Genomic DNA, 14,848 nt, shown 5'->3' on the forward strand with positions numbered 1-14,848 from the left:
CCCTTCTCACTCAGAAGGCGGCACAGGTTCTGGTCCAGGCTCTGGTCATCTCACGGCTAGACTATTGCAACTCCCTCCTGGCAGGTCTACCTGCTAATGCCATTCGACCTCTATAGCTCATCCAGAATGCAGCTGCTCGACTGGTCTTCAACCTCCCGAAATTTACCCACACTACTCCGCGACCTTCACTGGTTACCGGTGGCCGCCTGCATCCGCTTCAAAACATTGGTACTTGCGTACCGTGCTGGTAACAGATCGGGTCCGGTCTACATCCAGGACATGGTTAAACCGTACACCCCAGCCCGTTCACTTCGCTCGGCTTCTGCCAATCGGCTTGTAGCTCCTTCACTTCAAGCTAAACACTCAACTAAATCACGACTGTTTACGCAATTCCTTCTTTTGTTCAGAGCAATACATATTTATCCAACAGCTATAACGAATAACAGCTGATGATGTTTGTGTCCATCTGTCTGTGAACACTTCAGCAGGACATTTGCATAGTGGTCACTGCGGTGATGCAACTAATGAAAGGAGGTTAAGGGACACGGACCTCTCCCTCAGATAACCTCTTGCTGCCCCATGACCATAACCATATTGTATAACCACTGAGACAACAAACATTGCTGGACATACACACAACACAAGAATGGACACACTCACACACATACACACATATGCAGCACACAGAACTATACACAAGTTGTGTAATAGCTTGACTGCACTGCACTGATACAATAGTCTGATTCAAGAACTTAATTTCCCTGACTGTGTGCAGACTGGAGACGTGGAGGGACAGTAAATGGATTATTGGTAACTATGAGCTGAGCATCCCTCACTGACTAAAGCAATGTGTGGCCAGTCTAAGCAACTTGGAGACATATATAAGTGTGTATTAGTCAGATTGCAATCAAGATTTTGCATTTGACAACATCTCAAAAGCTTAACAAATACAACTGAAACTATCTGCATTGCTGGATACCACTGAAAGTAAGTGATTATTATGTAATTTTAGGGTTAACTGGTCCATTAACTGTGATTGCGGCATTAGCGCTGTTGGGAAACTCACCACCTGTATTTCTGACCACATGGCTGGTTGACTGGTTGAGTGACTGGCTGATGGCCACTTACCCAACCATTATCACAATCAAATATATGTGTCTTCTCGCAGAACACTGGAAGGTATCGTCTGACTACTAATCAGTGAAATTGTCACAGTACAGTAAAACAGGGTAGAAATACACTGTAGTCCAGTACTACCACTTTAGCAGGTATTTCCAGGCTGAGCGAGCTGTAAAGTATTGTTATGTAATATCATACCGTTTCTCAGAAAGCTGAGGTTGCCTCTGCAAGCCTCTGCAGTCATGAAAAAGCTGGTCTGGATAGTGATTCAGTTATTGGCTGTTTTATGGCATTATGCCAAAGCGTATTCCTCTGACCAACTATTGGTCATGCAATTTTCACACACAGACACACACACACACACACACACACGTAGTGCAGTGCAGTTATTGATTTGAAGTCTTCTACATGGTCTGAGGTGGGTTGATGGCGCCCATTAATATCAGCTACTTAGCTGAAAGCATCTACCTGATAGGAGGGGAAAAATGAGCTGTGAGACATCGGTGGGGTCGATACTGAGATATCGTGAGGACCGAAAAGGTTTTAAAGTTAACATCAATCAGAGTGGCAGTAATATTTTCATTGTCAGCTGCTATAGTTGCCGACAATAAGGAAATGTCCAGCGTCGTTTTTGGTAGGGGTGTTTTTGGTAGGGGTGTTAAAGAACAAGGGCAATTTAAGAAAAAGTATGAGGGAGTGAGTGAAAAAAAAAAAATCCAAAGGGAATTTTTAAACTCCTTCTGGGGTGAATCATAGTTCATGTTTTCTCCACTAGATTATATAAACTCTACCACCATACTAACTACTACCATGTGTGTGCAAACCTGTTTTTCTTAACATCAAAACCCATTTCATCTTACTGCCAATTCTCGTCATCCAAATTCTAACTCTAACAAGCCGTCGGTCTGAGCCTTTATCCGTTAATATATCTCACAGGTCATCTGGTGAACCTTCTGATGTGAATAAGGGCTAATCTCATAATACTTCACCAATAATAACATATGTGCCACGAGAGAGTAAATCCACTACATAAACAATGATTATGTTCACTTACAGTCCAAACTCGTTCTCAAACATTGAGAAGCAAAGGAAAACAGCAAGAGAATGTTCCATAAACCATAAGGAAGATTCCTTGTGGTTTATGGAACATTTATCAAATCTGTTTAACAAGCACGTTTACGTTTTAAAGCCTAAACAAATCAACAGGGAATTATTTGAATAAAGTCAATGATTTTGTTTGGAAAAAGATCAGTTGAGGAAAAAGACCTATCCCTGGGTCAAAGTTCCTCTTTGTAGGGCCTAATGAAGTACTGCGGTCCTATCAGTAGGTCACAAGTAATCTATATTATCTCTGAAGGATTAAAATGGTCTCAGGCATGGTGTACATTGACAGCTAAAAATCATACTTTTTTTCAGGGAGATTTTTTATAATGTGTGCATGTTAAACTGCAAATTGGGACATAGCTTGCCAGGCTTTGTTCTCAGCAGTTATGTCACACAAAATAAATAGAGGGCAGATGGTCATACAGAAGGGGGTTAGGAGCTGCTGGGGTGAGGTGTTACCAAGTGGTACCAGTCTAGGGCCAAAGCTCATGCCATGCAGTAGTCCGGTACCTCCATCTAACCCCCTAATCAAAACCTGCCTAAGCCTGCATGGTGGAGGAATGAAGTTTCACTAGTTATTACGTAAAAAAACAAATGCTTTACATAAGGAACAAAAGAAAGAATGGGAACTCTGTTTATTTTAAGTCTTGAGGAAAATGAGGAGGATAATTAAATGAGATTTGACTTACAGGTGCCCTTCAATAAGAAATACATTTGAAAGAATAGACTGACTTTATTGACTTTCTTGAGTTACAGCCCAACACGTGTCTAGTTGAAGGCCGAGTGAATAGACATCATTGCTGAGGTTTGCCTTACAGATTAGACAGAAACATTTTTACATGGCAATGAAGCAGAGCGAAAGAGCCTCCAAACCTCAGCTCTTTATCCAAGTAAAAGAATAGAGATTGCAAATATCTCTGCTTATATGAGGAAAATAACATACCACCTATATTCTAGCTGCATGGCAACAATTACAGTAACATTGATGTATCCTTGGGGTATATCTACTGTTGGTGGCCATGACTGTATAGACATTAAATGTAAGTGATCATCTTTATGTACACACATGTAGGTTTAATTATTGTTAACCTGCTGTTACCTGTATGAGCATCCAGAAGAACTGACTGAGGTGGAAATAGTGAGAGAAGAGCGCCAGAGCGGCACAGCTGTCCTCTGAAAACATTCGGCCACGGAAAGCTGACACCAGGAAACAGATCTGTAGAGAAACAGAAGAAAGAAAACACATTGTGTGTAAATGAGCCTATGAACCAGCAAGTTTTAATGGAAATGGCTGAATGCACCACATTGGCTCCGTTTAGGGGACATAGTGACATTCTGTATGACTACCTAGCACACTTGCAAACACAGGTGCAGTACTCCTTGTAGTGCCAGCAGGTCAAACTGCAATAGCAATGTATTGCTTGTTTTACATTCTATAGCTTTGTAAAGGAGACAGCAGAATTCAGATCGCCCTCCTCCCAAAGAGAGACATCCTATCCTGCAGACCTGTTACATCACCATGCAGCAAGCTATGGAGGCGGAAGCAAAAAAAACCACAACAACAACAACACTGATAAATATGCTTCTCTCCTATCATCCCACACGCACAAATATGTATACACATTTGTGGGGGTGACTCCTCTCCAAATAACGAAATAAAGGGCATTGCAGAAAAAAAACAGCGTGTGGTCAGTGTGTGTGTGTGTGTGTGTGTGTGTGTGTGTGTGTGTGTATGTGTGTGTGTGTGTGTGTGTGAGAGAGAAAGAGAGAGAGAGAGAGACAGAGAGAGCATGAAAGAAAGTCAGAGATGTTTTGGAGGCGGCCAAAATTAAATTTCTGACATTGGAGGCAGCACAATGAGGAAAACCCATGAGGGCAGCAGAAAATACTTCTCTTCTGTCCATCAGAGAGCTTCATTAACCTCTTGTACTGAATGTAGTGCCAACACAGCCGGGCGATTGTTACATAACCTGCAGCCTGTCGGCCTGATGCCAATACCATGGACCATAAAGAAGGTGAGTGGAAGAGAGTAGGAGCTGAGGGATGTGGGGAGAATAATACAATTATTAAATAAATTATTATTATTATTAATAATAATGTCCCTTGGATTAAATTAATGACACGCACCACGCAGCAAGTTTCAGGTTAAAACCAAGACTACATTTTGTTAGGATTCTCGAGCAGCATGTTAACAGACTATTATTACCCACGTACGATACAGTAATTATCTCTGTAACATCAACTGTCATTTGATTGGACTCAACAAAGCCATGCGAATGGTTCTGAAGACAGACAAGGTGAGCTCTTTATACATCCAAAACAAGCTAATGTATTCTGTTGGCAGCACCCTTTGGTTTTGGCTAAGTTGCTTAGATACACAGTCATTATAGTAACCAGGTAAATAGATATTGTGAGGCGTGACGTTACCTGTTTTCCACACAATTTCAATTAAATAAAATGCTTTATTGACATGAAAAGTATTGAGGACAATATTGCGTAATGAGGACAATATTGCCAAAGTAGCAAGTAATGATGAGATAAATAAAAAGAATCATAAAAAGGTACAACTAATAAAATCAAGAAAATAGCAGACAACTATTTTTTTATGAGGGACTGTGGAGGTTTGAGTTGATGTTGGGTGTGTGTTTTAAAGGAACTTATATATACTCGGCCTATATTTGTTTGACTTGTTTTGTGTTGAGGTTACTCCAAATTGTAGTCGGCTGTAGCTCATGGGGATGAGTGGTCGTCCCACAACCACAAGGTACCGGTTCGATCCCCGCTTTCCCCATAGGTGCATGTCGAAGTGTCCTTGAGCAAGACACTGAACCCCAGTTACTCCCCGGGCGCTTCACTGCAGCCCACTGCTCCTTAATTACTAAAAATGGGCTAAATGCAGAGAAGAATTTCCCCACTGTGGGATCAATAAAAGTGTATATTATTTTTTAAAAAAGAATAATATTAAGTGGGATCCCTTTGGCTGATACTATAATGGGCGATCACGCTTGTTCTCGATGCAGCGTAAAGCCATCGTGGTGTCGTGTTTTCTTTGTTTTTCTCTTCCTCTTTGTAGGTAGCTTTTTCCTCTCTCCTACTTTCTTACATGAAGAAACCCCATTGGAAAATCCCTAAAGAACCATTCCTGGATTTTCCAGCTCTTACTAACCCTGTCTGCATCCTCCTGTTGTGTAAAGGGAAAAGTCAGAGCCTTTAAAAAAAAACAGAAAGAAAAGAATCATGAGTCAGTTTTCACACCCTGCAGGTTGTGAGTGGGAGGGATGGCACAGGAAGGAAACTCATGCCTGAGCTGCCTGGAATCGTGCCTGAGTGGGGAAGCTGTTTAGGAAGTTTATGGGAACGAAGATTATGTAGCCAGGTTGTGTATTTTTGGCAGCAAGTTAGCCTCATTTGGCCAAAGGCAAAGTATGACACACCATCTATTCTCAAAAGCAATACAATGGGGAAACGAGAAATGCTATATATAAACTGCAGGACGCTAGACACATAAGCAAACATGCAGTATGGCACAGTCAAGTGCGGCATACACAAAGGGGGAGGGGGGGGGGGGGGACAAATGCATTTCTGTGGCTGTGTGCACCAAGAACACACATGAAATTGAAGTGGGATACAATATCAGTGGGTGTATTAGGGGCAACTAACAATCCCTGCCAATCACTTTGTCTCTGCTCAACTCTTTTTAATGATCATGATTGATTTAAATGATTTAAATGATATTCGGCTGTACGTCCAACATATGCAACAGCATTGTAAATACTGAAACACAAGTCTGGGTCTCAACATGGCACCCAAATGTACTGCAGCCTTCTGTGACAAACCCATATAACAGGAATACCTAATGAACCAGTGAAACTGCTGACCTGTGGTGAAACAATGACATAACAGGTAGAGAGAAATGACCTTGTATGGAAAGGTGAACGAATGGTTTAAAAGAGTGCTTGTGTTCAGTCGTGTGGACGGACTCTCTAACAAGTGGCTGCCACCCACATGTTGTGCATGTGCACATTTCTGTGTTTGTGCCCTCAATGGAGCTGGGATATGAACTACCTGGCTCAGGGCAAAGATAGAAAACAGGTATAATAATAATAATAATAATAATAATGCATTGAATTTATATAGCGTATGGTGAATCAGTTTGGGTGAGTCAACAGGTAATATGGCAGACTTCATAAAGTTTTATTTGAATAAAGCTGATCGTTATCTGCCTTTCCATAAGGCCCTGAAATAAGTATCCACCCCCGCAGGTACACACACACAGACTATTACAGGAACGTGATATATCTTTTTGTACCTATTACATAATACTCTATTGTCGCCGCTATAAGAACAGTCTGGCTAGTTTATCACGCTCCCCGTCATATTGTTTAAATAGCAGGGCATCAAACTGTTAACATCACAAAGTTATTTTAAACTGCTATATGGCTTTTTTTCTTTTATGTGAGGAGAGGCTTGTTTATTATTTTATATGGTGTGTAGCAAGGCAGAAACACATTGGCATTCATATCTAACTTTACTATGCTTTGCGAAAATATTTTTTTAAGAAATGGAGGTGAGTTTAGGGATAGAAAACTCCACGGAAGCTCTCGAAGAACCGTCAATCAACTTCAATACCAAATGAGGCCCTCGACCAAATTTTGGAGGAAGATAACACCCCAAACTTCCTGTAATCTGAGCATGGCATAAATTCAATTCAATTCAGTTTATGTTGTATAGCCAAATATCACAAATTACAAATTTTCCTCAGAGGGCTGGAAAACTGGAACTAAACTGGAACCTGTTAATGAAACTACACCAGGGAAGACCATTTCTATTTTGAAACTAGTGTGAGATATGGGCTGTGAGATGGAGGAGGTAACCTCGCTCCCTCCAGCTAATTATACTAATTATACACAAACAAACTGCATGACTAACACTAAACACACACAAAGAGACAAGACAGCAATCTATACACATGATATCTATTGCATCTGTCCATCCGGGGAGAGGGATCCTCCTCTGTTGCTCTCCTGAAGGTTTCTTCCCTTTTTTCCCTGTCAAAGGTTATTTTTGGGGAGTTTTTCCTGATTTGATGTGAGGTCCTGGGACAGGGATGTCGTATGTGTACAGATTGTAAAGCCCTCTGAGGCAAATTTGTAATTTGTGATATTGGGCGATACAAAATAAACTGAATTGAATTGAATTGAATTGAATGATTTAAGCCAAAAACCTGTGTTACGGTCAAGCTCTGTGGTTTTGAAAGGAATCTAAAGTCAGCAGCAATTTATTTAACAGGGCTGGGATTTATATGGATATGGCCTTTGTGGAGGCCCGTTGGCTGATATTAGCTAAATAGAAATGGAGTCACAGTTTCACATGTGGTCATTGTTCAGTCCATAGTAAAATAATACAGGTTCATGTCCGCATTATAGTAATGATGACCTACTACAGGGATAGGTTAGTAGGGTGGTGACAGGTGCGGATGTGGAGCTTATCAGAGCCTTATCTTCTGCTCTGTGCTTTGCCCCAGGGCCTCCTACTCTTTTGTGTAAGACACACGGAGTCAAGCTGTCTGGGCCACTAAAGCTCACGCACATAATCCTGAATGCAATTAATTTATAACCCCATTGTACACAAATGATATAGCATGTCGCTATCTGACGCGCATGTGAATGTGTCCATCTAGGAAACTGCCAAAGAGCAAATAAGAGGGAGAGAGTTACTGCAGGAGACAGTATTTAGAATACATATAACAAAGTAGAAAACAAAGCAGCTTTTTCTATTGTTTTTGTGGACTTGTCATTAGGCCCAAGACTGTAAGCCTGAACTATTGGTGCATCTCCTAAGCTTAATATCCAATCAGAGAGTTCCCCTCCTCCCCTTTGTTTTGTGCCGCTGAAGCACCCAGAGGAGTAGGAGTCAATTTGCCGTTGTTGTTTTGGATCTACTGCTGCCTTAGGAATGATTCTACTTATCTTCAAACGATTTAACCTCAATTTGATATGATAAGCAGGTCTGAAAATGCTTGTTTCCCAACCTAAGCTCAGTAGGGGTAAATGATAAAGAAGCTGTCTAGTATAATGCCGAATGGCCTAAGAAAACTAAAGAGACTTAAAAAACTAAATGACGTTACCCATATCAAATAGCTACAAAGCCAAACCAGAGATTCCAGAGAAATGCTACAAAAACAAACTGCACACAGGAAACATCATTTTTTTGGTGCAGCTACTCTGCGCTGCTGCTGGTTGCAGCTCTCATCCTCCAATTGAGTTTTTCTGCTGATCAATGGTTCTGTGTGCTGATGCTAAGGTAGCTAAGTGTATCAGTGTGGCTAAAAATAGCCCCTGCCTGATGCATTACATCACTGAGGGAATGGGGCCTTAGCTGTCTGTCTGCCAGACTATCCATCTAGACTTGTGTCCAAAACACTTAACCTCCACCTCTCCCCTCCTCCAGCCTCTGTTATCCCATCCTTTGCCTCTACCCCCAACTCTCCATTCTCTGCTCTACTCTTCATCTCATCTCATCTCCCCTCCCTCCCCCCCTCCTCCTCCTGCTCCTCCTCCTCCCTCTCCCTTCTCCTTCACCTCCCCCTTCTCTCTAACAGCTACCGGTCTGATCTAGCTGGTTCCAGCCTCAGCCTGCACTCTGGGTGTTTCCTCTTATGCCTTTGTTCAGAAAGAGATAAAGTAAAAGAAAGGCAGAAAGAGAAATATGATATTGTTCAACCCTCATTCCCTTTATTATTTTCTCACGGAAGCATTGTCTTCCCATTACAGAAAGCAACTTCAGTCCTTTTAACAATCAATTACACCATCTCTCCTCTTTCAAAGCTGATCAATTCACACTAATCTTGTAATCTTACAGAAGCAAAGGCATCTTAAATATGTAAAATTACATATTTATGAGTAAAGTACAATCATGGGTGCTTTAAATTGAATTATGTTACTGGCATTCATTGCGGTGCCATTCAATATCATTTTTTTCTTGCCTTACACTATCAAGTATGTGCAAGCATCATCAGTCTCCTCATGTGCCACCTTCCTCTCAGCTGAAGTGTGTGTGTTATTGATGTGCTGAGGCACACAGGACAGCTGGTGGCAAGAAGAAGGTCACATGGGGATGGCCGATAGGTGGGTTAGTGGACCATTGTGTGTGGAGAAGGAGGAGAGATAAATAAGGAGATTACACGTTTGCTAACAAGACGTATTAGGTTGTTAAAATTTAAAATACGCCTGTGTGAGCCGCTGCATCATCTCTGAGATGATATTTTAATCTCTCACAGAGACATGTTTGCTATATTTTCAACATTTTGAGCCTCAATGTACAATTCAACGTACTGTGCAGAGAACAGCTACCTCAAGTGTGTTTTTAACCCCATGTACGGTTGCTTAAGGTCAGAGTGTAGAAGTAAAGTTCACAGGTGTTTTGGGTTGAACCTCAGGCTGAGGATTACTTGCCGAGCCAGCTGTTGGCAAATAAACAACCACTCCCCTTCAGTCTGTTTCACATTCAAACAACCACAACACTGCATCTGTATGAACTTACACACTGTCATACAGTTATAATGTCTGTGCGCATCTGGAACAATAATCAAAAGCCCTAATAACATTAATAATAATAATATGATGTACTACAAGAGTGTGAAACTGTGATATATTCTGATAGTTATCGGACTGTGAAAGTCTCATACTGCTACAACCCTACCCCTGTAATATAATTTTGCTGTTGCTGGATCTCACCAATGCTCATGCTAACTCACCCATACACAATCTCAGCAGTACCACCAACAGGTAGCTTCATTCCAGCAGAACCTTCTCCCTTTTCTCCCATTCGCATTTCAGTCAAAGAGTGTCTGCTCCTGGAAACCTGCAGCTGCTTTCGATCACAGCGGGGCTCCTTTCAAGGAGCGGCTTGAATTTCCTTCCTCAACATCTGGTGTGAACAAGTTTGGAGGCCAGACAGAGAACTCTTTGGGCCGCGAGGCACGAGACAAGCTACAGCTATAAAAACACTGTAGCCAGCTGCTCAAGGTCAGCTTCCTCAACATACACACTCGATGGGTCTACTTTGCTCTATCAGATACCTATGTGTGCGTTAGTGCAGATATGACGCGGGTGTGCACCACCCTAACGACTACAAATTTTCTGTTATTTTCACAGATGTGAAATACTTGCAATGCCTTTTTAGTGTCAATAAGATGCACACAACGTCATGGCACGGGGGTGGTGGTCTAGATGATATATTTCTTTTTTTTCTAAGATATGTATGTTGATATGATCATGACAGTGCCATGTGAGTTACATCATATGCTAGACTTTCACTATGGTGATGTGTTGCACCACTTCCAGCTCATCAAGAGGGACGAATCATATTGATCTGAACGCCTATAGAAGCTAACACAGACCCAATAAAGCAGCCTCATCCACTGCTGTCCAACATGCCATTGATCGAGGAGAGATCCCTTCTGTGCAAATTGGCTGATCTGGAGCAGCTCAGCGTCTCTCAATTGGTGGCTAATCAATTTGTGAAAAGTCCGATCAAGTTAAATACTGCATGCTCCATTCATGCTGCTCCTGCCCAAGAACCCACTACACACTGTGCATTTTGTTAATCACTGTAATTTAGACTTAATCAGAGCCACGGCTGTACTATCATGCACTGTGTAATGGCTGCGATGGCCCAACCTAGACTAAATTAGCAGATTGCTACAAAAGCTCAATCTTACAGTTGTAATTTAACTGTTTTACAATTTGTATCAAACTACTCTGAATAATCTGCACTAGAGAACTTATTGACTGTTCTGTTTACTACAGGGGAACAGTGTTTACAGCATAAACATCTCTACAGTTGAACTCGTTCAAAGAACGTTGTCGGATTTGACTCAAACCATTTCCTTCTGGATATCAACACAGCGATGTCTTCCTCAAAAAGGACGAGTCATACAAAGAAGAAGAGCTCAGGGGAGTCCTTGATACTTCATTCACATCTGTTGTTGAACTTGGTTTTGGCTGTGGAGCCACAGGGACCCCTACAGGTCAAAGTGACTGAGAGAGCTAAAGGCTTGGGCTGCGTTTGTGATGCTGTGTGTGTGTGTCTGTGTGTGCATAGCGTAGAGTGGGTTCAATGAGTGGGCATGCATGTGCACATATGCCATCTGCACATGCTTATGTATATTTGTGCTTTCATTAACGCATTTGGATGCGTTTCACAACTATGACATTGTGGAGCCGGCCCTGTTTTCCTGAGAATATTGTGAACAATATTTTTGTGTGCATGTATGTGTGTGTATTCACATGAATATGCTGTTCATCTGTGTGTTTGCCTTGTCTATAATGTTTTTTTGTTGCTAAGATGTTTCGTTTGTGAGCTAATGCACTTGCAATCAGCAACCAATTATTAAATGATCCTCGGGGTAAAAGAGATTCCAGATTCAAACCAGGCAAAAAACAAACTGACAAAGTAGGCTGATTACAATCTGCTGATAAGCCAACAACAAAAGACCTTATGATAGATACAGTTATACTTGATTACCATTAGCCATTTCCTTCCTCCATTCAACATTCTGTGAGGAAGTTCGGCGACTTGCATTTTCTATTTCAGGCCACTGAGCTGACGTCACAGAGCTTGCTCAACTCTCTCTGTTGCAGTTTGCCAGGCACGAGAAAACATCCCATGGATTTAGTGAGATTCCAACATCTTCACAAATAATTACTTCACGTCAATATAAATATCATCTGAACACACTGGGTAAAAAGAGACAGCAGTAATGTAAATATGCTGTGTTATATATTACAACTGGGGAACATCCTGGTCAAATTAACCTAACCTAGAAAACTAGTGCAAACATCACTGACCTCAACAGTTTCAGGGTAAACCATATTTTTACTTCTGTAAACAGCCAAGGTTCACTCCACTCGACACACAGGTCTTACCAGACAAATTGTGAAACTCCAAAAATAGAGAGGGATACTGGGGATTTAGACAATCGCTGGCTCGCACTTTGTTTATCATTCACTGTGGAAACAGCCTGTTCGAAGTCGTCCTTGGTGGCAAACTGTATCAATCCACTGAATCAGGTGAATGACTGATGTTACATTTTAAACAAGTATCTATCTGTATGCCAGTACATTTACTACCCTGTGGTCTTACATTTTGTATTCAATAATAAATAATCGTAATACAATAAGATTATAGGGATGCCAGCAAGTGATAGATGATACAAAAGTGATTTTACGCCCAGATATTTATCTGCTGATTGTATTATCGTTATCCACTGAAGCCGGTAATGAAGGGGAAGTCAATGTTTTACAGCTCAAGGGAAGTAGTCTGTTTAGATATAGATTTAGTTAATTCCGAGATTCTGTAAGTGTATGGTGAGCCTTAGAAACACATTTCATATAAAAGTAACCTAATTCACACTGCAGCTGGATATCCATGTTTATGTCTTAAGGTGTGTTTTATCAGAATATCCCATCACCTCAAACATAGCGTCCCTATAGACAGCTTTAAGAATGTGTGCTGTCTCGTCTGCCCTGATGAAGCAGAATGGCTACTGTGGCCTCCCGTCGCTGTTTACTGTGCTTTTTCTGGAAATAGAGGAAAGTTCATGGAAGTGTTACAAGAGTCACCAGCTGTTAGGACAACACGCATTTAGAAAAAAGTGAGAGTGTAACTTCCAGAGTCCAGAAAGGGCAGAGTCTGCTGCAGCACGTTGTTATCGTAATAAAAACAAATACCATAAATCCAACATTGCAGATTTTAGCAAATCAATTGACCCTTCGCTAAATCCCGCTCCTCGTATGCAGGCGGGGTAATCATAGCGTTATGAGGGTGTACTCCATAGACTCTCATGCAATCGTTTCATAATGTATATCGTTCTGTCAGCTTCTCTCTGAAATGGCCCAACAATTACAGTCAAAGAGTGCAGTTAGGGACAGTGTCACAAGCTCCATGGGAGCTCCGAAAGCTAGATGGAGTAGAATCTGGGGCGGGGGTTAGCGAAAGGTAAGTTGTCACAGGTGCAGACAAGTGACAGGCAGACAAAACAAAAACTGCTAACTTGATTCGTATTGTTGCTCGATAGTTTACCAAGAACACCTGCACTAGACTGAAAAATATAGCCCACATTAGCACAATATTATATGTGAGTACAAGTGTGTTACACCTACTAAATAGTAAGGACAGGTAAGACTAACGTTTGAACACTCCAGTGGATACACAGCTCGGTTTTGCATCCCTAGTGTTTATAAAAAAATTCTACAGGCTACTTTTAGGGACTAGCAGCCATTCCATTGTTGATGATGTTATTATACTTGGTCTTGATAGACATCCAGATGTTTGGTGAGTCTCGTAGAGTAGGCTTAGTCAAGTGTCTGTAACCTGTTTAGGGACAACACGTTTGCTATGTCCTCGGCCCAAGTGATGAGTCACGCAGGATGTGCCTAGCAACTTTCAGACAGAGAGAGGGAGGGAGCGACAGAGTGAGACAGTCTTTGTGCAGCTTGTAATGTCACAGCACCCGGCTAAGCCCAGCAGCAGCCCAAATAATAAACAGAAAATAGAAACCGGGCTATTACTCATCATTTCATGAAATACAAGTAGGGGGAAAGGAGAGGGGGAAAAGATAGATGGAAGTAAAACAGGAAAAAGATGACATAAAAGATAATTTGCAAAAACTAGCTATTTGTACGGTTTAGCCTGTATTTACAGTATCAGCTAGAGAGACAAGGTCACAGTGAACAGTGAGTGTTGTACGGAAAGCCAGCCAGTAGGGCGTAATGTGAGTCTCCCAAGAGGCAGTCTACACACACACACACACACACACACACACACACACACACACAAACACACACACACACACACCAGCCTACTAGCCTAATTCATGAATATTTAATTTGTGTTAACTCCATGAAAGCTCTCTGATAGCAGAGACCTTCAAATTGCATTAAAATCGTATCAAGGACATGCCGTATACTTTATCTCTTTAAACACTTGTGGGAATAAGTATAGAATATTATAAGATATATTCTCTGACGTTAACCAGAGAAGTAAGAAGACACAGACGGACAACAAATCTCTGTTTATTGATATAATGATTGATTGGTTGTGATGGAAACAGATACATTTCCTCAGGAAAAGCAGTCACTCACTTAATTTACAAAGACTTGCTTACGTTCTGCAGCCAAGGACATTGTTAGGTCTTGGATTACAATAGGACGGCTTCTTTGTTCTGCTCAGAGACTGGAAGTGACGGTGGTGGGTGGTGTATAAGCGGGAATAGCATTTGGTGTTTATACATGCGTGTGAATTTGTGGATTGAGGCGCAGATTTCTGAATGCTGGATCCAGGCCCAGAGCTAACAGGAAATCCTTTATAACTAGAGCAAAGAGTAACCTAAACACCTCCTAGATACTGGAATAAAGCACTGGGACCATGGGGGGTAAGCACTTCACTTAGTGTGTGGGAATGGCTGCCTGGGATGTGGAGAGATGTTTCATTACAATGGATGAGAAATTAAATAGTGTTTCATCGGCAACAAAGATAGAGATTACATTTTCCTTTCCCTTAATATGTGTGTTCAAGGAATCGCACTTCTCCAAAATCCAATTCTGATTTTGACCAGGCTGAA

The 14,848-nt window shown here is 41.5% G+C and overlaps 1 protein-coding gene across 1 annotated transcript in view; it reads right to left on the reverse strand.

Moving 5' to 3' along the window:
* Positions 1-14,848, reverse strand: part of adgrv1 (adhesion G protein-coupled receptor V1) — a 99,738-nt gene that overhangs the window by 22,962 nt on the left and 61,928 nt on the right. Inside the window, 1 exon segment of the mRNA XM_034540852.1 lies at positions 3,323-3,439. Coding sequence (XP_034396743.1) covers positions 3,323-3,439 — 117 coding nt within the window.

The sequence above is a fragment of the Cyclopterus lumpus genome, chromosome 9 (assembly GCF_009769545.1).
Source record: "Cyclopterus lumpus isolate fCycLum1 chromosome 9, fCycLum1.pri, whole genome shotgun sequence".
NCBI lineage: Eukaryota > Metazoa > Chordata > Actinopteri > Perciformes > Cyclopteridae > Cyclopterus > Cyclopterus lumpus.